The sequence below is a fragment of the Vigna unguiculata genome, chromosome 9 (genome assembly GCF_037176805.1).
Source record: "Vigna unguiculata cultivar grain cowpea cultivar isolate G323 ecotype 2 chromosome 9, ASM3717680v1, whole genome shotgun sequence".
In the NCBI taxonomy this organism is placed as follows: domain Eukaryota; kingdom Viridiplantae; phylum Streptophyta; class Magnoliopsida; order Fabales; family Fabaceae; genus Vigna; species Vigna unguiculata.
This window is the reverse complement of record NC_140800.1, coordinates 37,813,569-37,840,829: the sequence shown is the minus strand read 5'-3', so window position 1 is coordinate 37,840,829 and position 27,261 is coordinate 37,813,569. Positions and strand designations below refer to the sequence as shown.

At 29.3% G+C, this 27,261-nt stretch overlaps 3 protein-coding genes across 4 annotated transcripts; all 3 read right to left on the bottom strand.

Moving 5' to 3' along the window:
* Positions 1-1,750: 1,750 nt before the first annotated feature.
* Positions 1,751-4,992, bottom strand: LOC114162181 (sugar transport protein 5-like). Its single transcript, XM_028045979.2, has 4 exons — positions 4,767-4,992; positions 3,929-4,248; positions 2,471-3,100; positions 1,751-2,361 (listed from the first exon to the last, which is right to left on the bottom strand). Exons 1-4 carry the CDS (start codon positions 4,897-4,899, stop codon positions 1,918-1,920), a joined length of 1,527 nt encoding a protein of 508 aa, XP_027901780.1. The 5' UTR covers positions 4,900-4,992; the 3' UTR covers positions 1,751-1,917.
* A 3,733-nt stretch (positions 4,993-8,725) lies between these two features.
* On the bottom strand, positions 8,726-13,373 carry LOC114164843 (sugar transport protein 5-like). Of its 2 annotated transcripts, none has more exons than XM_028049614.2 (4): positions 13,192-13,373; positions 10,274-10,593; positions 9,468-10,100; positions 8,726-9,373 (listed from the first exon to the last, which is right to left on the bottom strand). In XM_028049614.2, the coding sequence occupies exons 1-4, from the start codon at positions 13,325-13,327 to the stop codon at positions 8,942-8,944; spliced, it is 1,521 nt and encodes a 506-aa protein (XP_027905415.1). In that variant the 5' UTR covers positions 13,328-13,373; the 3' UTR covers positions 8,726-8,941. The 2 variants fall into 2 exon arrangements, with proteins under 2 accessions (XP_027905415.1, XP_085523322.1); XM_085667196.1 differs by having other exon boundaries at positions 9,089-9,264.
* An 8,137-nt stretch (positions 13,374-21,510) lies between these two features.
* LOC114163689 (uncharacterized) lies at positions 21,511-24,482 on the bottom strand. Its single transcript, XM_028047983.2, has 5 exons — positions 22,984-24,482; positions 22,680-22,842; positions 22,148-22,311; positions 21,763-22,018; positions 21,511-21,677 (listed from the first exon to the last, which is right to left on the bottom strand). The coding sequence occupies exons 1-5, from the start codon at positions 24,324-24,326 to the stop codon at positions 21,573-21,575; spliced, it is 2,031 nt and encodes a 676-aa protein (XP_027903784.1). The 5' UTR covers positions 24,327-24,482; the 3' UTR covers positions 21,511-21,572.
* Between the last annotated feature and the right edge of the window lie 2,779 nt (positions 24,483-27,261).

Below are 27,261 nucleotides of genomic sequence, written 5' to 3'. Positions count from 1 at the left end.
AAAAACATTATACCCAATTATCGTTTCTTCATTAGTATATTCATTGTAAGTAATTAATACTATTTAAATTTTAAACCAGATTTAACTAATTATAAAAACTTTTTTATATTTAAGATTGTGTTAACATTTTTATCTTTGTTATTTCAAATAAGATTATAATACACCGTAAACTTTAACATCTCAATTATACTAACATTCTAAAATCCATACATCATCCTTTATTTTTTATAGTACTATAGAGAATTTCGAAAAGAAGTTATAGATGAGTATTACTAAAATTTGTTGAAAAATAATTATAGAAGTATTAAGTATATATACAAAGTTGTCACATTCTAGTGTCTTCAAACTTTTAATGGTCAAAGAGCTGTCATATCATGTTTATTATTGAATAAACTTATACTTTTACCACGATGTACTTTATGAAAAAAAAAGACTTTGTTTAAATTAACTCTTGTTATAAACAAATATCCATTTTATTTTCTCCTTTATTTATAAAGAAAAACGTGATTTGACTAAAAAGAATAAAACCAAATTACTTGCTAATCAACCCATTAATTATTGAATAGAGAAGTCAAGTCGCAATGAATAAAGCTGAAACACTAAGAACAAGAACATGACATCCAGTTGGCTAGATGGAAATAATAATGAAACAGAAGAAATAAAATTAGTAACAATATAATGCTTTGAATGAGCCAGACTTTGCGCATTGGAGAGTCACATTTCGTGCATAGGATGACCCAAACCACATATGCATTTTATTTCTTATATATGTCTTGCCAAATTACACTTTTTTGTTTTGAATTTTTTTTTTCTTTTCAATTGTGGGTGTGGCGCACATAACAAAAATTGACATTTGTGTTCTCTCAATAATATTATTTACAAAAATAATTTTTTATAAAGTTGTCAAAATTATTAATTAGAATTATTTTTTTATTTTTTTTAAATTACAAAAATAAAATAATAAAATTTTAAGATTTTTTTATCAAAAATGATTGTTTTTCTCAAGTAAAATTTTGTTAAACTATCATTTCTCTATTATTTATAGACACATGAGGATGGAATTTTATACACTGCCTTTTCCTATAACAGTGGAATCAGCTACTCGTTGCTAAACAATGATAAAAAACGTTAGAGTTTTCCACATGTACCTGAATGATACTATATATTGCTGTAATTTTATAATTTCTTAAGATTTTAAATTTTAATTTAGTACGCTAATCAAGATATCTTATTAAATATCATTACAGGAAAAAAAATTAGATCAATTAAACCTACCCAAATGTGCGTCCGTTAGATATATTTTGACCTGAGTCTGATATTATGGTAAAAACTAAACCTTAAGTTTAATTTAATATTATAAAATTATATATATATATATATATATATATATATATATATATGGATGTTAAGTATCAAATAATTATAGCTTTCATTCTGGTGGCATTTCATTCTTATCAACTCTGTTTTCCTCCAATAAATTTATTTAACTCTCAGTGAGCAATCCTCATTCTCTATCCATTTGTGTCTCATAGAATTCAATTCTTTGAATGAATTATCATCATTCTTTCTCTTGCTCGTTTTACTTCAAAATTCCTTGCACACTTTTATTCCTCCTGCATAATTTCAATAATATTAGCGATACTTTAATATTTAACCTGTTTTTCTATTTCTAAATACTGAATAAACGTTAACGAATTTTGATAAATGTGATCGAAGTGTTCCTTTTAGTTGTCGCAGTAAACAACTGATATGTACTAAGCTTTACTGACTTGACAATTTCATACAAGAACAGTCAGAAAGCATATATTTAGATGCTCGTAAAAGCGTTTATTATGAGAGTTTTTCTTCATATACATCTGCGGCTGGGGAAGCTAATTTTCTTTTCTACTGCTCCTTACAAACAACTAAAGTTATGTTTCAAGGAAGATTTTGTTGGGCAGCTTCTTCTTCTTCCACAAAGCGACGCCAGAACCAGTGTTTACCCCATATGGTGTACATTGACTCCAAAGGAATCCCTTTTGTTTCTGGCAAGAAAAATATAATAAAGATGGTCATCACTACAATCCAACCCCCATAGAACAAGAAGGCAGCAAACTTGAAGTGGCATAGCATGGACAAGAATGTCTGGGATAATATAAACACGACTATGAACTGCACGGCAATAGCTATGCTTTGTCCTGTGGTTCTGATTTTTAAGGGGAAAATTTCACTTGGAATTAGCCAGGTGAGAGGACCCCACGACCAACCGAAACCTGCAGAGTAGAAACATAGTAGCACCAACACCAGAACTGCATTGCTCTTCGATATGTCCTTTGTACCATGAACACCAGTCGACACTGCTAGCACAACAGACACCGCAACCTTCACACCAATGGTTACAAAATTTGTCAATATTAATAAAATTCAAGTGTCAAATATTTTTTGTACAGACATTATACCTAGAATCAAAACCTCATTCGGGTTTGCTTACCTGGCAAAGAAACATGCATATGCCGCCAGTTATGAAGAGGAACCTTCGGCCAAAGCGATCAACAATACCGATTGAGACGAGAAGAGAAGCAAGGTTGACTGCTCCGAGGATAATGGCGGAAAGTAAAGCGGCATCGTGTCCCAAACCGACTGATTGAAAGAGGTTAGGGGAATAGAATGCGACGATGTTAATCCCTGTCATTTGTTGAAAAAATGGGATAGCGAAAGCCATGACCAAGTGGGGTCGATACTTCCTCTGAAATATGGTCTTGAAGGGTTCCTGGTCCACAGATTTTGCAATTTTGGACCACCTAATGAGTTCTTCCAATTCGGGTTCCACATCGGTGGAGGATCCCCTGGCTTTGTGCAAGGCTCTTCTGGCTTGGTCTATTTTGCCACGCTCAACCAAGCTACTTGGGGTGTCAGTTATAAGCAATGCACCCATTGTCATAACTGCTGCAGGTACCACGGCCAGACCAAGAGAGACTCGCCAACCCCACGTGTGCTTTGCGGTTCCATAGTTTATGCAGCCTGCAGCGACCACTCCGATTGCTATGAAGAATTGGAACCCTGCGTTGAAAGCTCCTCGATATTTTGCTGGAGCGATTTCAGAAAGGTACAACGGCGTTGCCTTTTCCAAGTCATTGCAACAACTAGTTAATAACTCATTTTTCTACTTTTGACTTTTTTGCGGAGTAATTGACTTCTGTGCATGATGTAATAGAAAGTTTGACTTAATCAGTTTTTCCTTTAATTATTAGAAAAATCATTTGTGAACATGATCATACATTCACTAGTTTTCCGGTATTTGTTGTTACAAATGAGAGGAGAAGACAACTTAAAATCATTGTATGGGTTTCCTTTGACCCGTTTGGATGATTGTTGTGGTTCAATGCATACCTGGGACTTTTATAAATATAAAAAATCAAAATTTAATGACTACTTGTTGGAATTATAAAAATTATGTTTACGACTTTCAAAAGGATAGGAAAACATGATAAAAAAAAATGAGGTAAGTTAAGTGATGGAGGGGAATAAAAAGAATTATTTACAAATTTATTTTTGAAAAACTGTAATACCTATGATTATATATCACGAATATCCTTTCTCTTAATTAATATCATAACGAATATCTTTGGCCATTCTTATTATTATGGCAGTCATGATGTCATCGTGCATATGTTAGATAAATTCTTCCATAAATATTTTTAGAAAAAGAAACATAAAATAAACTTCTTTTTGGTAAGTTTATTTCTAAACGTCTTTTGATATTAACTTTATCAAATTTTATATTTTTTATTTATATAAATAACTAATTTTATTTTACAAAATAAATTGTTTTAGTTATTTTAGTTTCTTTTCCTAAAAGTGTTTTTATAGAAGTTTAGCAAAAACACTTATAGTTTATGAATTTTGAGCAAGTGGTAGCGGTGTAAGAAATATGCATGTGTGAACTCACTTGGTTGGTGAAACCCACTCCAAATCCAAGTAAGATACGACCTAAAATGAGCATGGCAATATTTTCAGCGCCTCCATTAAGGGAACCACCAATGAAAAAGATGGTTCCACCAAGGAGAATGGTGTTTCTTCGTCCCAGTGTCATTGTCACACGACTAGCTGCAAGAGATGATATCAACCCAGCAAGGTAAAGAGAAGACGTAAACAATGTCAGCACTTGACTGTCGTAAACGCAATACATATTTACTTCCGAACTAGCAGCCTTTCTTAGTATGTCTGGAAAGAATTTTTGCAGAAACGGTACCATTGTTGTCACACCTCCTGAAATTCATGCACATTTTCATTCAATGAAAACCTTTTATGCCATATAAATCTAAGCATATACTTATTTTCTTAATATCAATACCCCTTTTGAATTAGTATTTCATTGAAAATTTAGTAGCACACGAAAGTATAATTGCAAGTTATTTTCTTTGAAGTTCGCAATAATTACATTTAAAGTTTAGTTATTTACATCTACATCTATTATTTTGTAAATAATTAACACCATTTAGTTAAAAAAAAAAAACTAAAAATAAGCTTGATGTTTTTTATGTAAAAAAGTATATAAAATAGATTGATGCTTAATTTTAATATGATTAACGTTATATAAAACCCATATAATTATTCTTTATTCTTTTAATAATACTATTGAAAATAAGATGGTTCTCTTAACTTCCCCCTATATGTTTTTGATATTGATTTTCAACCATGTGTCAAATCACGGGAGTCAGCGAATGATTAAGAAGTTGTAGCAGAGTTCCTAAAAGCAAATAGCGTTGGAAAGAAAAGATAATAACCTGAAATTCCGATGTCATATCCAAAAAGGAGTCCACTGGATGCAGCGACGATGCAACTGATGATAATTGAGAACGTGATCTTGCCGGCGAAACCATTGTTTGGTGTGTCCACGGCGAAGGCACCACCGGCCATTTTGAACCTCGTCGTGCTCCTCAACTATACTTTCTGTGTTACTCACTCTAACTCTGCGCGGTGGCGCTCAGAATAATAACACCGTGTGCATGGCAACTAATTTATAGGCTAAGCGTCTTGTATGGACGCTGTCTTGTGCAAGTTGCTCCCAGCGGAAGAAATTCTGCGGGATATCTTTTTTATATTTTTTTACTACAAATGTCATTATAGATGCTGATTGTCTTGTTAATCGTACACGCCAACGTTAATTAATTTAATTATTTTTAGTAACTCTTCGTTATGTGATACCTTCTCTTTGATATTTTCTTCTGTACAGAAACGACCACAGAAATAGAACTCAAACGTTTTCATCTACACTCTCTAAAATCTCTCACCAGTATTGTCAAAATACATGCAACTCAGTCACGAATCCAGTTAGTGGTGAAACCCTAGTGGGAATATTTTTAAAATAACCTTGAGTGTATTATACATAAGTATACGGCAAACACATAATATGCTATCTGATAAAAATTATTCATTCAATCTTCACTTATCGTTAATTAGCTATGAAGAATAACTCGTTAACTCTATACAATTTTGGTGGGGACATACTACTGATATTCCTGTAGTATAGAAGTCTTCTCTTATACACAGTAATGTTTATTTGTTGGAATGCAAGTATAAATACAAAGTTTTACATTACATAAGAAATGATGTTGAATAATACGTAAGTAAGAAAGAGTCAGAGATTTAACTTGTAGAACGAGTATAATGTCATACTACTTGGTTTGTTTGAAGAATTAATTTCCTGTGATTGATTACCCACTCAAAATTATTAAATAAACCACAAATTATGGATGACAATTATATTCCGGCTTGTAAGTGACCACGATCACAATTCAAATTAATAATTGTTGTCAACTTATAATTCAGCTACTCAACGCATATGCAAGCTGTGTTGTTCAAGTCCGTATTTTTTTCAAATTTATTGTGAGATTTCAAATAAGTTAATTAATTTAACTTATGTAATACTGAAATTAAAAAGTATTGACAGTAAAAATTATTTACATTTTATCGAGTGCAAAATCTTCGCAATACAATTTTGGAATGAATCACCATTAATTTACACGATGCATGTATGAATAGGTATTAAATCTGTAGTCATAGCAAATTGCATTGCCTGGTCCTCCAAAATTGAGGGTCAACTTGTGGTATACGCATGAATTAAGACATTAAAAAATTGTGCTTACTTGGTCACGTACAATATTTTTTGGATAAGGAGTTGTGATTTGCTGGTTTAATACAGCTCATATCTGCAACGTTATCTTCCAAAGTCAGAACAACAAAAAGACAGGCATAATTAGTTAAGATTGTTAGGGTTAGGGAAGTTCATTAATTATATTTTATTTAAATAGCCGCTGTTTGTTTTAGTTTTCAAAATAGAAGCACACACAGCAGCTATTAAACAAAGTCTGATGTAATGCAGATTTTGATTTAAAGATAACAAAACATATCAACTATGAATATAATACACAGTCTGCAACCAGTATTCAATTTATTCCCATGCGCTCATATTTTTAGAAATTTAAAGAAAAACGTTGAAAAGGAAAATAAAAAGTATATATATCAACATTAACACGTGTTACGAGAGGTGGTAATATTTTATTGAGAGCCGGAATCATGTGTTCAGGAGCATGTGAAAACTTGTTTGATATATGTTAAGCTCTTTTAATTTAATCAACTAGCTTACAAGTTTTCAGTTTTCAGTGATTTGTTCATGGATTTTAAGTTTTCAAATATAAACTAGCTTAAAAGTCAGTTTTCTATGGTAGGTTTAATAAAATAATTAACTATACTTCATAATATAAAATTAATTTTCTGAGATTTTTAAAACCAGTTTTTCCAAACAATTTAAACTTCGAATATTTTTTTACGAAAAATGTCAATTTGTAAATTAAACAGTATGAATTGGGTCATGGTCTTGTGTTGTAATTCTTCCGTGGGTTTCGCTCAGTTTACAATTCCTAACCAACCTACGACCAAAGCCCAAAAAGCTTTTAATAACTACGTAAAGCGAACTTTGCGAGTACAATTTTGGTTTTTATAAACGCTAACCACCACAATTTTCTTTCACAACTACAAAAAAATAATAATCAATTTTAATAACAAAAAATAATTAGTCCTAATCTAAAAATTAAAAATTAAAAATAATTAAAATAGTTTTAAAAAATTATATTTGATCTTTGTTACTAATGTTTTGTTTACAAAAGAAAATTGTTCTTTAATTAGAAAATTAATCTTTAAATCACTCTCTAAACATATTTTTAATTATTAAAATTAATCACTATTTAAACGTTTTCTTGTAGTGAACTCTTTATGGTTAATAATACAAAAAATGTGTTGACTGATTTGTGTGTTCATATTCTATAGAAGCCCCCATGGTTTGAGTTCCAGTTTTTTGAAAAGAATTTACTCAAATATTTCACACGTAATTAAAACAAAAATTATCTAAAGGCTTAATTAAAACAGGGCAACTATTAAATATAAGTATACCACAATCTTCAACAATTAAGTCTTAAATCGTATGGAATTTTGATGCGCAAACAACGTAATAATAGCAATAAAAAATATATAAGAGGAAGAATATGTGAGAAACAACAAATCATAAAAGAAGATACCAATACTTTTTAACGTAAAAATCCTTCTCAATGTCACTACTAAAAATTCACAAACACAACTCAATCAATCAAAATACAAGAGAATCAGATCAATTACATTAATAGATACCTAGAATAACTAAATACATCAGACCAATAACTTTTTAAATTTGAAAAACAAAGACAGATAAACATAAAATATAATACTAATGGAAATCTGATCTTTCTAACCAAATAATTCAAATTGACTTTCACAACTGTAAAAATGAAAGAAATCTATCCTGCAGACGCAATGCCAAAATTTCAACTAAATTCGACCAATTTAGTCTTTAATAAAATGTTAGAAATATTTAGTGAGTAGTCTAATCAAATGAAGAGGTTGATAAAGGTGATGAGGAGTCCAGCAAGTAGTGAGTTTCAAGTATAAAACCCAAAGGCAATCTGATTCGAAAATCTATGAGAAGAAATTACTCGATAAAAGGTGATATGGTCGATGTCATACGGATTATATAGTTGGAAAATCTGAGAAATTATATCACATGCACTGGTATGACAGTATATGTGTAAGATATCATTGAAATAGCAAAGGTGGAAATATACAGGTTACGCCCTGTGTTTGTTAATATTTATGCAGAACGGTATTCTCAGGATTGTTGAGGAAGAAATTGAGCATAGAACCTTGTATGTCATAAATGTGCAGGTAACATCCAAATTAAGCAATGAGGAGCTGGGAAATTAATGCGGTCTACTATCCCAAATCCCTATTGGGAATCTGAAAATCATCGGTACACCGGAACTCATATTGGTACGTGGCATCGAAATGGTTTAACCGGTCAAACCTTTTTTTTTTTTTTAAAATGAATTTTAAACTTAACTCAATCCATAAAATCAACCAACTTTGTAGGATGACGTCAAAGTATATCGAGTGTGGAACTAAATATTAATGGGTGATCCGATAGAGGTCCGTGAAACAACATGTCCAACTAACAACAAACTTTTCGATAGTGGATGACACAATAATCCGAACAAATGACAAATCTTGCTAATATAGATTTAACTTACTCTGATACGAAGTTAAGAAGTGAATTTTAAGCCTAATTCAACTACACAAAACTGACTTGTAGGATAAGATTTATACCCACTTGTATATTCTGAAATCACCTTATCTTTATAGCTAATTGGGGATTTCCAACACTTTGCATGTTCGTATATTCTCTAGGATCTCAAATTTTCAATTTAACAAACTTCAGAACAAGAAATAGGTCGAAGAAGTTGATTTAGTCACACTATGGATTTAAGTGTTTTTCTCATAAACTTAATATAATTTTTTCATCTAAAAAATCACAATTGACTGCGGTCCACATAATTTATGTAAGTTCATACATTACTGCTTCTGCCAACAATTTTTATGCTTGGTCAGCTACTCCTGTAACAAACCTCCTCCAAAACCAGTGTTTGCCCCATATGACGTGCATTGACTCGAGAGGAATTCCTTTGGTCTCAGGCAAGAAAAATGTAATGAAGAGGGTCATCACTGCAATCCAAACGGCATAGAACAAGAAGGCGCCGAACTTGAAGTGACACAGCATTGTCAAAAATGTCTGCGATAACGCAAATAGTGTTATGAACTGCACCCCCACTGCTATGCTTTGCCCAGTGGTTCTGATTTTTAAGGGGAAAATTTCACTTGGAATTAGCCAGGTCAGAGGACCCCATGACCAACCAAAACCTGCAGCATAAATGCACAATAACACCAATACCATCACGGCTTTACCCTTTGATATGTCATTTCTACCATCAACACCCGTCACCACAGCTAGCAAACCGGACACCGCAATCTTCAAAGTACAAGTAAGCGAAATTTTATTTATATACTATTCTAATATCCAATTATGACAAAATAATGCTTGATATATATGTTTATTTACTTACCTGACAGACAAGCATGACTATTCCACCAGTAATGAATAAGAACCTTCTACCAAACTCATCAACAAAAAAAGATGAGACGATGATGGAAACAAGGTTGACAAGTCCAAGGACTACGCTAGAAAGTAAAGCTGCACTGTGTCCCAATCCCACGGACTGAAAAAGGTTAGGTGAGTAGAATGCGACGATGTTGATGCCCGTAAGCTGCTGAAAAAGTGGGATAGCAACCGCCATCACCAAGTGAGGTCGATACTTCCTCTCAAATACAGTCATGAAGGGCTCCTCCTGCTCCACAGAATTCACATTATGTGACCGGTTCATGAGCTCCTCCATCTCCGGTTCAACATCAACGTGGGATCCTCTTACTTTGCGCAAGGCTTTTCTAGCTTCGTCTATCTTCCCACGTTCAACTAAACTGCTCGGGGTGTCAGTTATGAGAAAGGCACCAACTGTCATAACTGCTGCAGGCACCACGGCGAGGCCGAGAGAGACTCGCCACCCCCAAGTGTACTTCGCCGTTCTGTAGTTTATGCTGCCGGCGGCAACTACCCCAATCCCGAGAAAAAATTGAAAGCCTGTGTTGAAAGCGCCTCGCCATTTGGGTGGTGCGATTTCGGAAAGGTACAGTGGCGTAGCCTTTTCCAAACACATACGATAATACCATGCATACATGCATACAGTTTATCAATTTTACTCACAAAATATTATTTCACTTTTCCTATTTTTTGAAGTCAAAAATAAAAGTTAAGACTAAATCTACTATTACGAATTTTGGAATTCTATAGACATAAAAAAATTTAAAAGCTAACCTGATTAGTGAAGCCAACTCCCAGGCCAAGAAGAATACGACCAAAAATGAGCATGGCAATACTTTGTGCGGCTCCGTTAAGAACACCACCAACAAGAAAGATGGCCCCACCCAACATGATGGTGTTTCTTCGACCAAACTTTGTTGTAACCCTACCAGCTGCCAGAGATGACACCAACCCAGCAAGATAAAGAGAAGAGGTGAATAATGTCAACACTTCGCTGTCATACACACAATACATGTTTACTTCGGAACCCGATGCATTTCTTAGTATCGATGGAAAGAACTTTTTAAGAAATGGTACCATTGTCGTTACACCTCCTGAAATTAATGTAACATTTTCGTTAAATTCACATTCAGCTTTATGTAAATTTATAGTCAAACTATGTTTTTATCCTTTAAATTTTTTGAAGTTTGATTTAATCATGTAAAAATTGTTTATTTTTTGTTTCTGTAACTTTTTTAAATTCATAATTTTTTATTTATTTTCTCAAGCTATGTAAATCATTTTTTTTAATAAATTGTTATCTGAACCGATTGAAGAACTAACTGAAAGTCGTACATTTCAAAATTAGAGATAAAAAAATTACAATTTTTTTAAAGTGACATATATATTGTACTTCAAACAATTTGAAACAACGATGAGCATATTTTATCCAAATAACTATTTCTTGTCATACAATCCTCCATCTGAAATTTAAAAATAAAAAGTGTGTTGTAACGATATAACTAAACATTACACTGTAAATAACTTTATATAAAAAATAGGTTTATCTAATTTTTATAGCCAAAATAACTAAAATAATCTTCATCAAATAAGAAACATATTTGATTTCTGCATAAACTAATATGTTAATTGAAATTTTATATATATATATATATATATATATATATATATATATATATATATAAGAGATTTTACGCAAAGACCGTGTTAGATTTTTGTTTAGAATCAGAATTTCATCTTAAGTATTTGCGTAAAAATACTTAAAATTATTTACAAGATAAAACATAAATTTAATTACAAATGATACAAAAGTACATAACACATTGGTTTAATTACTAGGATGATATTCACTTTTATTTGGATGTGTCAATTTAGTATCCGTTTTTAAAGAGGTGTCAATTGAGTCACAATTTTTGACAAAATGTCATAATTAGGTCCCTTTTAAAAAAAAATTATAAATGCAGTTAACGGTATTAATATTTAAAATAACTTAAAAAATTATGTATTGATATTTATACTAAAATTTAATGGTAAAAGTCATAAATAAAATTAACAGCATTAATATTTTTTTTCTAAAATGACCTAATCGAAACAATTTTCAAAAATTAGAACTCAATAGACATCTTTTTAGAATCGGATACTAAATTGACACGTATAAATAAAAGTACCAAGTACGACTAATTAAACCTAAAACATTCAACATAAATTTTATCTTATAAATAAGAAATTAATGAATGGGTTAGGCAGACTATCTAGTTCAACATCAATTATTTTGGTCAAACATTTAGGTTTCGTTCATTGATTAAAAAAAAATAACAAACATAGTTAATCTTTTTATGAACGTGTGGTGGGGTGTCATTGGGCAATACAAATTGGTCAACAATTACGTAACAGAAAAAGTGTGCTTGTGCGACTTTTTGGTACCAAATTTAAAACTGGGTTCATTTTTTCTCTTACACTCATAAATCATTGTTTTATTACAATATTTTATGTATATATATTATTATTATTATCTTATTATTTTATTATGAGAAGTAATTTTTAAATGAATGTGTATCAAAAAGTGAGTCTTAAATTATATTTTTCCATTCAAAAATTGGTATAAAAAGTCAAAAGATGAAGAGAATGATTGAAAGAGAACTAGAAAAAAGATGAAATAAAATTGCCCAAGATATAGAAGTTTTATTGATTGCAATAATACATAAGAAATACGGTAAGAAACTGTAGAAGTTACTCAAGAATACTATTGGATAAAATAACAACTTTATCTAAATCTTTTGAACTAAGCAACTTTATAATCTTTATTTTTCTTCTTATTTTTCTTCGATAAGCAAAGATGTATCCTTATCATGTTAGTATATTATATTTTCTCGTATACCTAATCTCTCTCTTACTTCTTATTTTCCTTACTAATTATATTATGACCAAAAATTTATATATTATTTTTATCTCTGAAAATAGGATATTTTTGAAAATTTTCATAACCTTTTTATAAGACTCTTTGCATTTATTTTATATATTAATTATTTTTATCAAAATAGTATTAATCATTTTAGTTCATAAATGATAAATCGTTATTTATTATGTTTTTTTAATGAAGATTGAAATTTTCAAGTTTTCAAAATTAAAAACACTAGTATCCTTCTTTTTTCTTTATATATTAATTTTTCAAAACTATTTCTAAAATATTACAATTTCATATAAATTTCACGTTAGTAATTAAATTACTTCTTCAATAACCGAATTATAAAAGTCTTACACTTCATAACAAATAAAGACTTTTTGAAATTTCACTATTGATTTGACGATTGATAAGATTATTGTCCATACATGCAATTGTTATAAACCTTAATAATCACTTTTCAGAAGTAGAACTATTTTCTTACGGCAAGAGAAAGAAAGGATATAACTATTATATTATATTTTGATAGTCTAAATTTTTTTTTACACCTATTTAACATTATTTTTCATCGTTTTTTTTCACAACTATAAAACTTCACTTTTTAATAGAATAACACAATAACTTGCTATAATTATTCATTCCTACAATTTGAATATATTTGATTATTAATTGAATTTATATGAATAGTCTTGCTATTCAATAGAATAATAATCTAATCTAATAATAGACGATATAAAAAAGAGTAATTCTTTGAGGAATCACATATATTAATAGGGAAAGAAGAAAAAACCCGAAACTCCGACGTCATATCCAAAAATGAGTCCACTGGATGCAGCAACGACGCAAGTTATAAGAACAGAGAGTGTTATCTTGCCGCTGTGGAAGCCACTGGACGGTGCATTCACCGTGAATCCCCCGCCGGTCATTTTCAGCTTTGTTCGTTGATCACCTTCACAGGTTCCAAGTTGTTAAGGTGATTACTCGAGCGTGCCCCTAATTTATAGACCAAGAAGTTTCACGCACTTATCTTTCACAAATCGTAATTGGTCCCACATGTAAGAAATTTTGTTATTTTTATTTTTATAAAGATTAAATTATTTTTTCATATAATATGATAATATATATATATATATATATATATATATATATATATATATATATATATTTATAGTATTGAAAATAATCTGTGTGAGCCAAAAGTCTCACATTGAATGAAGTAGACAAAATTAAACATTATATAAGAATAAAGGTCCATAATACCATTATCTTAAAATTTTTGGATAAGAGTAATATCAAATATTTTATATGTGTATGACTAATGTCATGTACATAAAATCATAATCTTTCAAATAACTATAACCGTATTATATAAAATATATCCCAACATATAGTGACTTAATTAGGAATTTGATCATCTATGTACACTGTTTTGGTTTTTATTAAGTCTTTTTTACTTAATTATTTTTTTAAAAAAATCAATATAACTTGTGTTAAATAGTTAAAAATATCATATGTTAAAATTTCGATCTATCAGGTACTTAATTATTGTGTAAGTTTTTAATAAGAGTGAGTATAAATATGCATAATTGATTTGGTAGGATAAAGTAACTGATGTTAAAGCTCTTGTTAGTCTATCATTCCACATTTCTCCATATGATTTTTTTCGTTTCACTTCGCTATAATTTTCAATCAACTATATTTCACAGAAGAATAAAAACAAACTAATATATATCATCTCCGACAATTAGTCTTTTTCTTTTTATCACGTAGAATCAACATATAAAGGATTTTCTTATGTAACTACAATAAAAACATTTTTTATGTCTATATATATCTAAGTTAATGATCATTTTCCATCAGAATTAAGTGGTTTATAAATAAAAGAACATTTTAATGCCGAAAAGTATATATACATTTATAATAATGGCTTTGGTACTATTTTTTACATCTATTATTTGGAAGTTTCATACTCTCGGACCTTAGTTTTCGTACTTTCGCTGCACGCAATTCGATTTTAGTGGATCAAAATCGGGATGGACTTAAGTGAGTTGAGTTGACCTCTTTTAAATATAATTTTTTTCTCTTCATTTAAAAATAAAATCAGGGTAACTTTAATTCAGTTTTCAATTTTGAATATTTTTTATTTTAGTTTCATTGATTCTTAAATCTACCGTATTCATCTAATGAAAAAAAAAAGCTATTTAATTAATTAAAATATAAAAAAATAAACATAGACAAAATTGAATATCTAACAAAAGAAGGTTATTTTCTTTTATAATGAGAAAACCAAATACCTATATATAAAATGAAAAATAGAGCAACCAAAGTTATATTCAAAAACAATAAATACGTAATATTGTTGATATATATCTAAATTCACTTGAGGTGTAAAGGTATAAAATTAAATATTGGTTTAAACACTGAAACGAAACTCTCCTAATACAATGAAATGACACTTTAAAAAAAATAGAAAATATTTATTTTTCACATGTACTCATTTTTTTAGGAGATCATAAAATATTAAATGATAATATATTTTTTTAATAGAAATTTAAAGTTTGATTACTGTTTGTAGTGAAGGATTGATTTCTCGGTGTTAGAACAAAATCTCATTCATATGTCATAATCATTAAGCTTGGTTAAATTTATAGTAGTTGTTGACTTAAGCATTCATTTAACTAACCTTGACTGTAATAAATATAGATGTGGCATGAGGCAATTTGTTCCTCGTAAATATCTTGATTTAGTGCAAATGCTTGATTGTTACTGTCATATACGTGTAATCATCACATTTTACTTCCTGATAAATCTTTTCAACTTCTTAACATTACAATTACAGAAATTTAAAAACTAAATTATGGGAGTGAAATATTATTTAAGCGATTAATAATATTTCTTTTGGTTAATTGCAGATTTGGATCAATTAAAAGGAAAAAAAAAATATGTATCTAAGTACAACCAACATTGAAGACAAATAAAAAAAGATTATGCTTTTAGTTACACAAAAAACAGAAAGAATTACTTGTGTTTAGCTAAAAGATAACCCTTCTATTGAAAGAAAACAAGTAAATAAAGACACTGTTCTGATTCAATGTATACCTTACGAACGATTTACGTGATGTTATTTATATTAATTGCAAGTTAAAAAAAATTAACATAAATTCTAAGAGTAGTTTATGCATAATACTAACATTAAACTGTGGATAGAGACACTGGAAAAATATCATTGAACTCAAATTTGAAGTATTAAATCAATTTAAAGAAACTGTTTTATTCCATTTGGTGAACAAATTTGAGTAGTAAGGAAAATTAATTCTCAATTATAAAGTTATTTTCCTTATAAAATTTGGTTTTAGATGCATTGGGTTTAGAATACTCTAATTAAACAGAAATTCAAACATGCTCTGACTGAATTAGTGAAAAGAATTTTACAAATTTGATTTGATTTTTTTTTCCTAGATGAAAGGATAGACCTACATATATACAAGTGGACTCGGAAAAGTATTTGGTCAAAGTAGCAAAATGAAGAGCGCCTGATTTTGTGTGGACACTAATAAATATGGGTACACTAACACATTACATAGTCAAGTCAAATACTTATCATTCAATTCCACCATATATATGGTCTATTACTCAGTGATGAGTTTAAAAGAGAAAAAGGGATGGAAAAAACCAAACAACCAAAATGTAACCGCCTAAGTAAAATCAAGGTGTTATGACAAACATAACCAACCAAGGTGTTACGAAAAATAACAAAAGAAAAATGAAAATAATGCACTAAAAATTAAATACATGACTGTAAAATATAGAATAAATACGTGTATAAATATTGCATTAAAATAAATAGTTATTTTGATTTTATAAATACGTATTTTAATTAATGAATATTAAATATGAAAAAATATATGCAGTCAGACAAATATAAAAAAGAATAAAGTAAACGATGATTATTATATTAAAAAATCGATATTAAATAGAAAAAGAAATAATACACGTAATCGTATTCTTAATTAATTCATGATAGATTTAACATAGTGCTACATTCCTATTGTTAAAAGTGCATATCTTAAAACCTATTGTTAAATAGTGCATATCTTAAAAAGGCTGACCAATTACTGATCTTCAATTTAATAAGCTAATATAAGTTAAATATGTTAAAAAAAATTGAAATTAATTCATATTTGAAACTTTGTATTAATATAGTCCTTCATATTTGAGAAACATGAATTTAGTCTTTTTTTAACCAAATTGTGTTCTTTTATCAGTAATAATTAACATATTAGTAGAACAAAAACTGTTTCATTCAAAAGGTCTGTATACAAAAGATAACAGAAATGAATAACAAAACAAAAACTCTACTTTTCTAATCATTATAGCAGGTTAAGTTAATTTGACATTTCAAATGTATTTCAAATACATTTATCAATCAACTACCATTAAAACAGGAATGTGTTAATCTGAGTAAGCAATTCACATGTTTTTAAAGTTTGAGAACTAAATTGAAATAAAGTGTTAAAAAGAGACTAATTCAATTTTTTAGTAAAATTTAATAGACCAAAAACATATTTAACCCAAGAGCATAGCCTAAAAGAACTAATTACATGCTTACGGTTAAAGGAAATTATATTCATTGATAAAAATTATTTATAACAACTGCAAGCTATTAAATGATTGAGGAAAGCAAGGAAAGAAATGTCAGGTCAGCTATCCTCTTAGACTATGTTTGGATGGAGAGATGAATTTGAGGAAATAGATTTAGAGGTGAATATGAGGTTATTTGAATTAAAAGAAAGATAGTTTAATTTGAATATATTTGAGAGAAAAGTTTGTAAGAATTTGTATATGATATGATGGATAAGTTAGATAAAGAAATGTTATAATTAAAAAATATTTCATAAGTATAAATTAAAATTAAAATTTACTTAAAGAAAAAATATTATAATTTTTTATTAAAAAATAATATTTATAATCACAAACTAAAATATAATCAATAAATATCAAAATTTAAATTATTTTATTATTTTAATTGTATATTTATAATAATATAAAATATACATAAACATTATTCAAGAAGGAAAAAGAAACAAAGTTGAAGAAAGTTTAAGGAAGAAGAAGGAAGTTGAAGTTGCAAATCAAAACGCCATTGATTGCTCGTAGAAGAAAAAAAAAACTGAGTGGTGAAAATTCAAACGTCATGTGAAAGTGAAAATGACTAGGGGTGCACGTATATAGCAGAGGCATATAAGAGTAGTAAATTTGTTTGATAAGCAGTAATTACTGGTTACCTGATAAAATTCTTATTTAAAATATATATTGGTTTGGACATATTCGGTATCACAGAAAAATTTGGAGGTACCGAAGAAATACTTAGAGCTGCATGGAGAAGTTCCTTTAAACATTGAAAACAAATAGGGCCTGTGGAATTTTGGGCCCCAAACCCTAAATCGACCCATCAAACAAGGGTTTCATCTTCCTGCATCCCAATTTTTCTTCCTGCACCTCTAAGTTTGACTGTGAAGACCATTATATTCTTAAAAAAAATAAAAATAAATTATAAATTAAATATTTCTGCAACCCGCACTCCCAAGAATGAAATTCGGTACCCTGTTTCTGAAAGCCGGTAAAAACGATTTCTGAAAGTCGGTAATACTGGTTTTTGAAAGTCAGTAATACCGGTTTCTGAAAGCCGGTAACACCGGTTTTTGAAAGTCGGTAACACCGGTTTCTAAAAGCCGGTAACACTGGTTTCTAAAAGTCGGTAACACCGGTTTCTAAAAGTCGGTAACACCGGTTTTTGAAACCTGGTAACACCAGTTTCTGAAACCCGGTGACACCGGATTCTGAAAGCTGGTAATACCGGTTTCTGAAAATCGGTAACCCCAATTTTTGTTTTTAATTTTTTTATATATATCTTTATGTATTATAAAATTATATTTATATATAATTATATTATTTATATTAAGTTTAAGAAAATTTCTAATAATTCTATTTATATATTTTTTAGTTGTATATCTTTATTGTTTAAAAATAAAAATTAATTTGATGGATGTTGGTTGATAAAAGCGATTAAGGTTCTATCTCTGGTCATAATAAAATTATTTTTCAATAAGTCATCAAGAAATTACTAAAGTAAAAAGGAAAAGTAAGGAGATAAATGATTATCATAAATCATTAATATTTTATTATGATTTATGTATCTTAAATTTATGATTCTCTTATGATGTTTTTTCCAAATTAAGTTTTACTCAAATTAGTATGAACCATAATTATGATTTTAGGAATTCTTTTATCAAATTGGCATGAACCTTAATTATATTTTTACCCAAATTAGTACAACCTTAAATTATAAAATTTAAAGGTTGTTGTGTTTTCTGCTGAAATGGTAAAATTTATGGATATATCTTGGGTTGCATTACAAATTCTGCTACACATAATGAATTAGTTGGATAACCTTGATTTGAAATAGAAATTAGAATACCTCTGTTGTGTGAATTCAATGATTTGGAAATATTAGAAATTGAAAAGTGCATACGTCTATAAAAATGGTTTAAGTAAAGAAAATGAAGAACTTTTTATTTAACTAGAAAATTAATTTATATATAAAAAAATTAAAGTTGGCACCCCTAAAATTTTTATTCATGTTTCGTCACTGTTCGTATCTTGAAAATCGATAAAACCGAATTCTGAAAGCCGATAATACTGGGTTCTGAAAGCCGGTAACTCCGACTTCTGAAAGCCGATAATTCTAACTTTTGTTAGCCGGTAATTTCGGTTTCTGAAAGCCGGTAACTATAAACCAAAAGAGTAACAATGGAATTATAAAAAAGTTGGGGGTGTAGAAAGAAAAATTGGGGGTGCAAGAAGAAAAACCCTTAAACAATGTGATCATACCTACCTTCAAATCGTTGCAGGATGCCATACAAAATTACAGAGTGGTTTATTAAGTATGTATTACTCACTCTTTATAGCTTTGGTTCAATATACTTTTAGACTTAAAAACAAATTGGAAACGGCTCAGCATAATTTTGGATATCAAACAAACACTTGAAACACATGTACATTAGGATCACTACAATATTTTATGTCATGTTTTTTTGAAATGAATTTACCATTCGAAGGTAATTGTGAGCAGTGATTCAATAAATTTATTATGTTCTTTTCTATTGAATGAAGAGCGGTGAAAGACGCTGATTTGTAAGAGCATCTGTTTTGTAGATGAGATTTGAGAGTGATGGTGCTTCTTTTATTAAAATATACTCCTTTTTTTTATTAGAATAAATGAATAGAATAGAAGAAGATGCACTCTCTCGTGCTCGAAGTTTGTCCTCCTTTTCACCATTGTTGTTGGTGGAGGCCATGCATGGCTTGAGACAACACAACTTGGAACTGGATTTGTTTTGGAACCATATCTGTGAGTGAATGGAACTAGTTCCATTTTAATTGGAACCTATTCTATTTTGACGCAATACTCATGGAAACTGTTATGTTGGAGTTGTAACATGTTCCATTTTTATGCATTTTTGTAACATGTTACATTTTCATGGAACTTGTTCCAAATATTAAATTTTTCAAATCAAAAATATTATAATATTAATTTTTTTTCAATTAATAAATATTATTAACAATTTTATTTATGATAAAAAAATATCAAAAATTAAATACAACTAATCTAAATATCATTTTATATTACTTTTTTAACACCAAGGACAATTAGATAATCTTACATTTTTATCTATAAAATTTAATTGTTTTTAGTTACATTAATCAAATCCTTCACAAATTTTCACACAACTTACTCTCAAATCCACTTCATTATCACCTCCAAATCCATAAAAAAACAACAACATACACATCACCTTCTAATCAACCAAAATCAAGACAAACATTATAACCTTAAGATAACTTTTGTATGAATTCTATAAGTGTTATTATAGTTTTGTTTTTCTTAATGGAATGTAAAAGGAAAAGAACTCTCACATAAATTAGTTTTATTGATACTAACATAATAAATTCAACTATGTAGATCCTTTTTTTTCTTTTTTTTGTTAAAGTAAAAATTGGATTTGATTTATCATTTTTTTTTTCGTCTAATCCATCAAAACGTTGAAGTGGGATGCTGACCCGTATATATTTTTCAAAAATAAAAAATTTAATAAAGTAAATTATAATATTTTAAATTTAAAATTAAGTGTCTTATAAAAAATTTAAGTACCTTATATATAATAATTACAAAAAGAAAAATACATATTAATAATTTGTTAGTTACTAGAAATAAATGAAGAAGTATATTATGAAAAAAAATGTTAAAATGATCATAAAATAATAAAATCTATATTTATACTCTAAATATATTATATTATATTAATAAAATAATAAATAAAAATGTTTAATCATATTCAATATAAACATTAATGCAAATTACAAGAATGAATCTAATTTATACTCACTTAAATCTAATTCACACACTAAGTTTTTTAAAAGAATAATTTTTTAACCTTCTTATCAACACACACCACATAACCTTCTTATCTATATTTTTTCGTGCGTAAAACATGAATCAGTATCAAATTATTTAAGATTAAATAAACAAAAACTTATATGTAACGTAGTCATTAAAACTGCAATAATTAATTATTTTCTGTAAAATCTAATGTTAATATCCTTATTCAAATTATCTGCAAATCAATATTATATACAAATAAAAATATATAAAAAAATATCACCTCTTAAAAAATTTTGATAAATCATAATAATGAAGAATATTTATTTTAAAATATGAGAATATAAAAATTAAAATTTTGATTATTTGTGCATACTGTAACCAATGTTGGTAAAATCGAATAAAAAATTGAACTGCATACAAACATTTAAACAAACTATTTAAAAAAATATATATTTCAGCAGCTTTAAAATTAAAAAATAATAATAATTGATTTAGAAATATAACAAAACATAAACATACGAAAATGCAAAACCAATAATTCATCCTTAAAATATTTATTAAACACAGCGTAGAACCTGACCTGAAATTCCAGGAAATGTGCCATAAATCACACAACAACAAGGAAATAATACACGACAATGGCTTTAGTTTGAGGACCGACATACTTAAACAGACTTAGATAAAGAGTAAAAAGACTATTCAAAACAACAACATATGACCGTGAAGCATCACTTCCTCAGCAAATTTCCCGAGAAAATCCTCTTGCAAAAAGGACTGGAGCGCAACATTTTGTAATTGCGAATTGCATCAACCAAAGAAGCATGCAGAAGGCCCTGTCAAACATAATCTTTAAGTACTTAACAAGAATTCTCACAATTATTTGTTTTTATATATGTTGTGCAAGTAATTTTTTCAAACCTTGGTGAAGGTGAGAGCAGATTGAATGACATAATTGGCATAAGGATCTTGCAGAAGTCGTTCAAAATTAGGGGCAGCCAGCAATTCTCGAACTATCCTGGACCTCGTATCTCCAACATTTCTGAGACATTTTTCAACCACATGACTGCTGAATTTCTGAGTAGACAAATGTACATAATTCCCTTTAAACTGACCAAGCATTTTGGCTACGGCAGTTGGAGTATCAGTCTCTATAATATATTGAACAACATAGTTTCTGCAAAAAATAGTTTATGACTGTAACTTAGTGTATCAAAACAATGGACAGATTAGGCAATTTCTAATATATATGAATAATATACTGATGTCCAAATAAAAAATTATCATATCAAATGGATTCAATTACCCAAATGGATCCTGGGCGAGGAGAAGTCCATGCTTGCATATTTCTGAGATCAGCCTATCTCGATTTTTACCCATAGAGTAATAAATACAGCGTTGCAGTACACAGCATCCATGCTGATGAGTAGCTATTTCAACACAAAACTTCACAGAAGCATCAAAGATAAACTGAAAGAGAAAGGCTATGTGTTTAAATATCAAACATTGAGTAATATATACATACTACCACTGTTTTGGGTACTCAACTACCATATCAATAGAAAGAATACTGTCTTCATATATTGTTAAGAATCCACGTTCTGAGTATTTGACATCTTCATATAAAAATAATTCCCATTTCCATTTTAGACAATGCCCAGGATAATATTATGATGATATGACGGTTCTAAGTATACTTTTTTATACTGCATTGTAATATAATTTCATCACAATGTTTAATAAATTCAAAACGTATTCAATTTTTACAAAGAACATGCACAACATGTATGATGTAACAGTTTAGACAGTAGAAGAGTTAAAGTAGGAGGGAGTTATACCTGGTTATCTTGAGAGCTGAAGCATTGCAAGCAGCGTTGAATGACGTGATTTCCATTCAAATCCTTAATAAGATCAAGAAAACCCGGTTGAATGGCAGACTTGACCAATGAAATCTGATCATCGGAATCGAGGGTCTCAATCAACTTCTGCACCACGCGCGTGCTGTTTACAGTGACAGTGTAAGCTCAGTGGCCAAACCACGCAACAAAACAAAACGCATGCTTCTTTTTATTTTATTTTATTTTTTCTACTCATGTATAGAAGAAGAAACTTTTTTTATAAAATAGGGAGAAACAAATATACCCGTGAGTATTCAAAGAGATTCTAACGAGCTGGCCTGGTCGATTAGTCAACATGAGCACAATCTGCAGACGTTGATGATCGGTGCAAACATCGAGCAACTTCTGCACCAGATAATTCCCGAAAGAATCCACCATAAGTTCAACAACACTCCCGATGATTCCCTCAAATACAATACACATATCTTCGAAGCTTCCCTCGTCAACCTTCCGCTGCAGAAAACGACAACCATTCTGATCCTTTGCCAGGTTGTAAATGTAACGCTGAGAGTCCGGCACAGAATAATAATCCAGTGGCATGGGAAGAGAGAATTCCCCAGCGTTTTGACCAGAGGGACCACCAGGTAAAAAGTTCTTGGAAACACCGCCACTCACACAAAACTCGTCACGGGGAGGACCCCTTCTATAAGAAGAGCCATACCCATTCTCAAAGCAGTGCCTTGAATCTCTCCCTTGCAAGATAATGCTATTGTCACACCTAAAAGCCGCAGGGTCTCCCCCCACTCTCCTCGGAGGCAGAAAGTGAGGAGGTTCAGTCTTGATCTCTTTCGCTGCTGCAACATAATAATGCGAAGGGTTATTAACATTGCAATTCATAGCCGCAATAGGAGATAACCTGACGTGGCTGTTGAACCCTCCGGAAGAATGTGGAGCCATATAACGATCACGAAAAGTGGGATAGTTGCCACTACTCGTGGCCTGTAACTGATTCCTCCTCTGCTCCACGGGGTGATGATACACATGGTTAACGTGATCATCTGGGGTGTCAAAAGTGTGACCTTTATCGAACAGCCCGGCGTTGTTAACATGGTGGTGATAGGGGAGGAGGGTTCCGGTTTCAGTGAACAACCCGGCGTTGTTAACATGGTGGTGATAAGGAAGGTTCTCCGTCCCGTTGAACAAACCAGCATTGTTAACATGATAGGGGAGAGTTCCTTGTTCACTGAACAAACGGGCATTTTCGACATGGTGATGGTATGGGAGGTTTCCTGTTTCATTGAAACAAGATTCATAAGGGTTTGGAAGGGTTCCTGTTTGATTAAAATAAGGACAGGGGTCCACATCGGTTTGGGTTTGATCGAGGAGATTCATTTTGGAGAAATCGGAAATGAGTGAGGAATCATGGTCCACCCAGAATTTGGGAGATGGAGGTGGTGCTGAATATGGAGGAACCCTGGTAATGGGGGACCCAACGGCCACGTGGTCAGGGTGAAGGACGCGGAGACAGGGTAGGGGTGTGGGATTGGGTGCATTGGGAATCCCAACAAACCTGGTTTCTCCTCCTTCCTCTGCTGCTGCGGTACGCTTGTTGTCCTCTGACATCTTCAGACTGATGTGTGCGTCCATGATTCAGGTTTTTTTTAGGTGAAGAAGAGTGAAACGGAATTAGAAAGTATAGGTGAGTGCAGCAATGAGTGTGCCTATGAATCCGGTGGATTTGATTCCATAGGGATTTGTGAGTGTGAGAGGGATTTTGATTGCTAATTGCTACACCACTGCCACTGAGTGACTGATACAGGTTTAGCAAAGCACCCACCAGCTCTATTAAGCCTTCTATTACCCTAATCCTACTTATATATCTCCCTCCTCACATCAACCAAAACTTCTCCTATTTTCTCCTATCAATATATTTTTATCTTTCTTATTATTTTCTTTTATTAACACAATCTAATCAAATATATTTGAGTTTTTCAATCTCATTTATTCTGTTAACATTTATCAATAATTCAAATTTTCTTTCTATTATTTAATATAAAAGGCAAATTTAACATCAATTCTGTTATTTGAAGCTAAAACAAGTTTAGTTGGTTATCTGTAAATATTACACGAATCTTAATAACTAGTTTTTAAATATATAATATATTAATGTGTATGTTAAAATTTGACAAAATAAAATAATAATAATAATAAAGAATTTGGATTATTTAAATAATAATAAACACTAAAACTGACAATATCACTGGGAAAACAAACAAAATAATACTAGCTAGTAACATGTTTACTATAATAAGTTTGGTTAAAATTAGGATGGATTAGCTTTGAAAATCATATCGTTGGTAAGTTTGAAAAGATTCAAAGATCATCCTTGCACGTGACTCGTGGAGATATATACTTCATCATATAAAGTTGTTTAATAAGTTTTATGTGATACATAAATTGAAAGAAGATATATAGAAAAGCTTGTAGATTAAATTTATCGTAATAACTTTATGATGATTTTGGATAAGAGAATTATATTTTAATTAATTATTTAACATTATTGTAACTTTTTTTAAGCACAATATTAACCTATTTAAATACCTTAATATGAAATATGCCTTGAATAGACTAATTATTAGTTAAATCTGATTATATAAAAAAAAAAAAAACTAATCATGGCTAAAAAGAACTGTAACAGTAACATCTAGGTCAAAGAAATTATATAAAAGTTATATTGTTTAGTATAATTATTTTATTTAATTAAAAATGGTAAAAAAATTAAGTAAATAATTTAATGATGCAAAAATGATATATATATATATATATATATATATATATATATATAATCCTTCAAATTCTTGAAAATAAATATTATGTTGAAACATATATTTGCTAAAGATTTTGGTAAATTTGATAAGAGAAGTTAAAGCAATAAAACAGGAATAAAAATAGCTATAAATGCGAGAATTCTAATTTCAAATTTTAAATAGTAAATGTAAGCTTGAATCCAGCCATATGGGAAGTGATTTGGTAATGGGTACAATTCATAAAAGTGATAACAATTTTATCTAAATTACTGTTTTACCCAATTTACATTAAATTAGTTAAATATCAAGTATTCCATTATATCCTTGATATAAGATACTATTAATAGAATTTATAAACCAATAAAACTAATTTATTCAGTTTAGTTGACTATTTAAGAAAAGGTTACCGCATTTATTCTTAATTATTTATAATTTTACCTAAAAATATATAATTACTCAAAATATTTAATAGAGATAGGTAAAAGAATTAATATTACACATAAAATGTAAAATACTTTATAACATTCACCATTGATCTCTTATAGAATATGAAGAATAAGCCAAAGAAATATATCATTAAATAGAGTTAAAGAAAAAAATGTTATATATAATGTAGTATCTAATGTTTAAAATTATTTTACAATAATAAATAACCACATCCTAAATTGTTTTTATAATACTTTTATATATACTTATAAGAAAGGACATAAATTGTTACTAAAATTATTTAAAAGTTGTCATTATAACTTTTTCATGTCTTTAAAGGAATTATAATTTTGTTTAGAAAAGTTATATAAGATTTACCTCTTTTATATAAAAAGAAACAAAATTATACGAAACCGTGCACCTTTTGCAAAGAATCACCGCCAACCTTTATAGTCCTCTAATCCTACTTATATTATTTTTCAGTTTAATCGAAACTCACCCAATTTCTACCCATCAATATATCTTCTTTATTATTTTATTTTATTTAACCAAATCTAATAAAATAAATTTGAGTTTTTTATAGTTTTATTTATTCTATTAAGACTGTATGAATAATTCTAATTATTGTTTATTATTTAATATAATGAAAATTTTGACTTCAATTATGTTAATTTAAGCGAAAACAAATTTATTTAGTTCTCTTAAAAAAGAGAGTAAACATTACAGAAATCTAATCTCATTAATATTTTTACATACATAATATAATATATATATATATATATATATATATATATATATATATATATATATATATATATAATATGTAAAAGTTTTTAACAAAAGTAAACTAGTCAAAATTTATCTTACCATAGTTGAAAAAAAGTGGCGATCTATACCAATATTATTTTGATAATAAGAAAAAAATCACATGTGTTTAAAGATTGTAATTCGTTACTTGAGATCTTAAACTTATTAATAATTAAATTAGAACTAAAATTTTTAGTTATTTCTTGTTTTAATGTAAATAATCATATTGTGTGCAACATCTTCCATTTAATTCAGTAATCTTATTTTGATAATCTTTTCATAAATGATTTTTTATTGGAGCTGCAGAAACAAGAATAGTTAAAACAAAATAAATCAAACTATCAATCAAGTAGAATGTTTTTTACTAAAAAATTGATGATAGTCAAATGACAATTAAAATTCCGGTTATAAAAAAATAAACAATACAATATTTTTTCTTCTATATTCATAAAACAAAGAATGTTCTTCTATAAAAGAACATTCTTTTTTACAGTTATTTCTTTTTAATGTAAATAATCATATTGTGTGCAACATCTTCCATT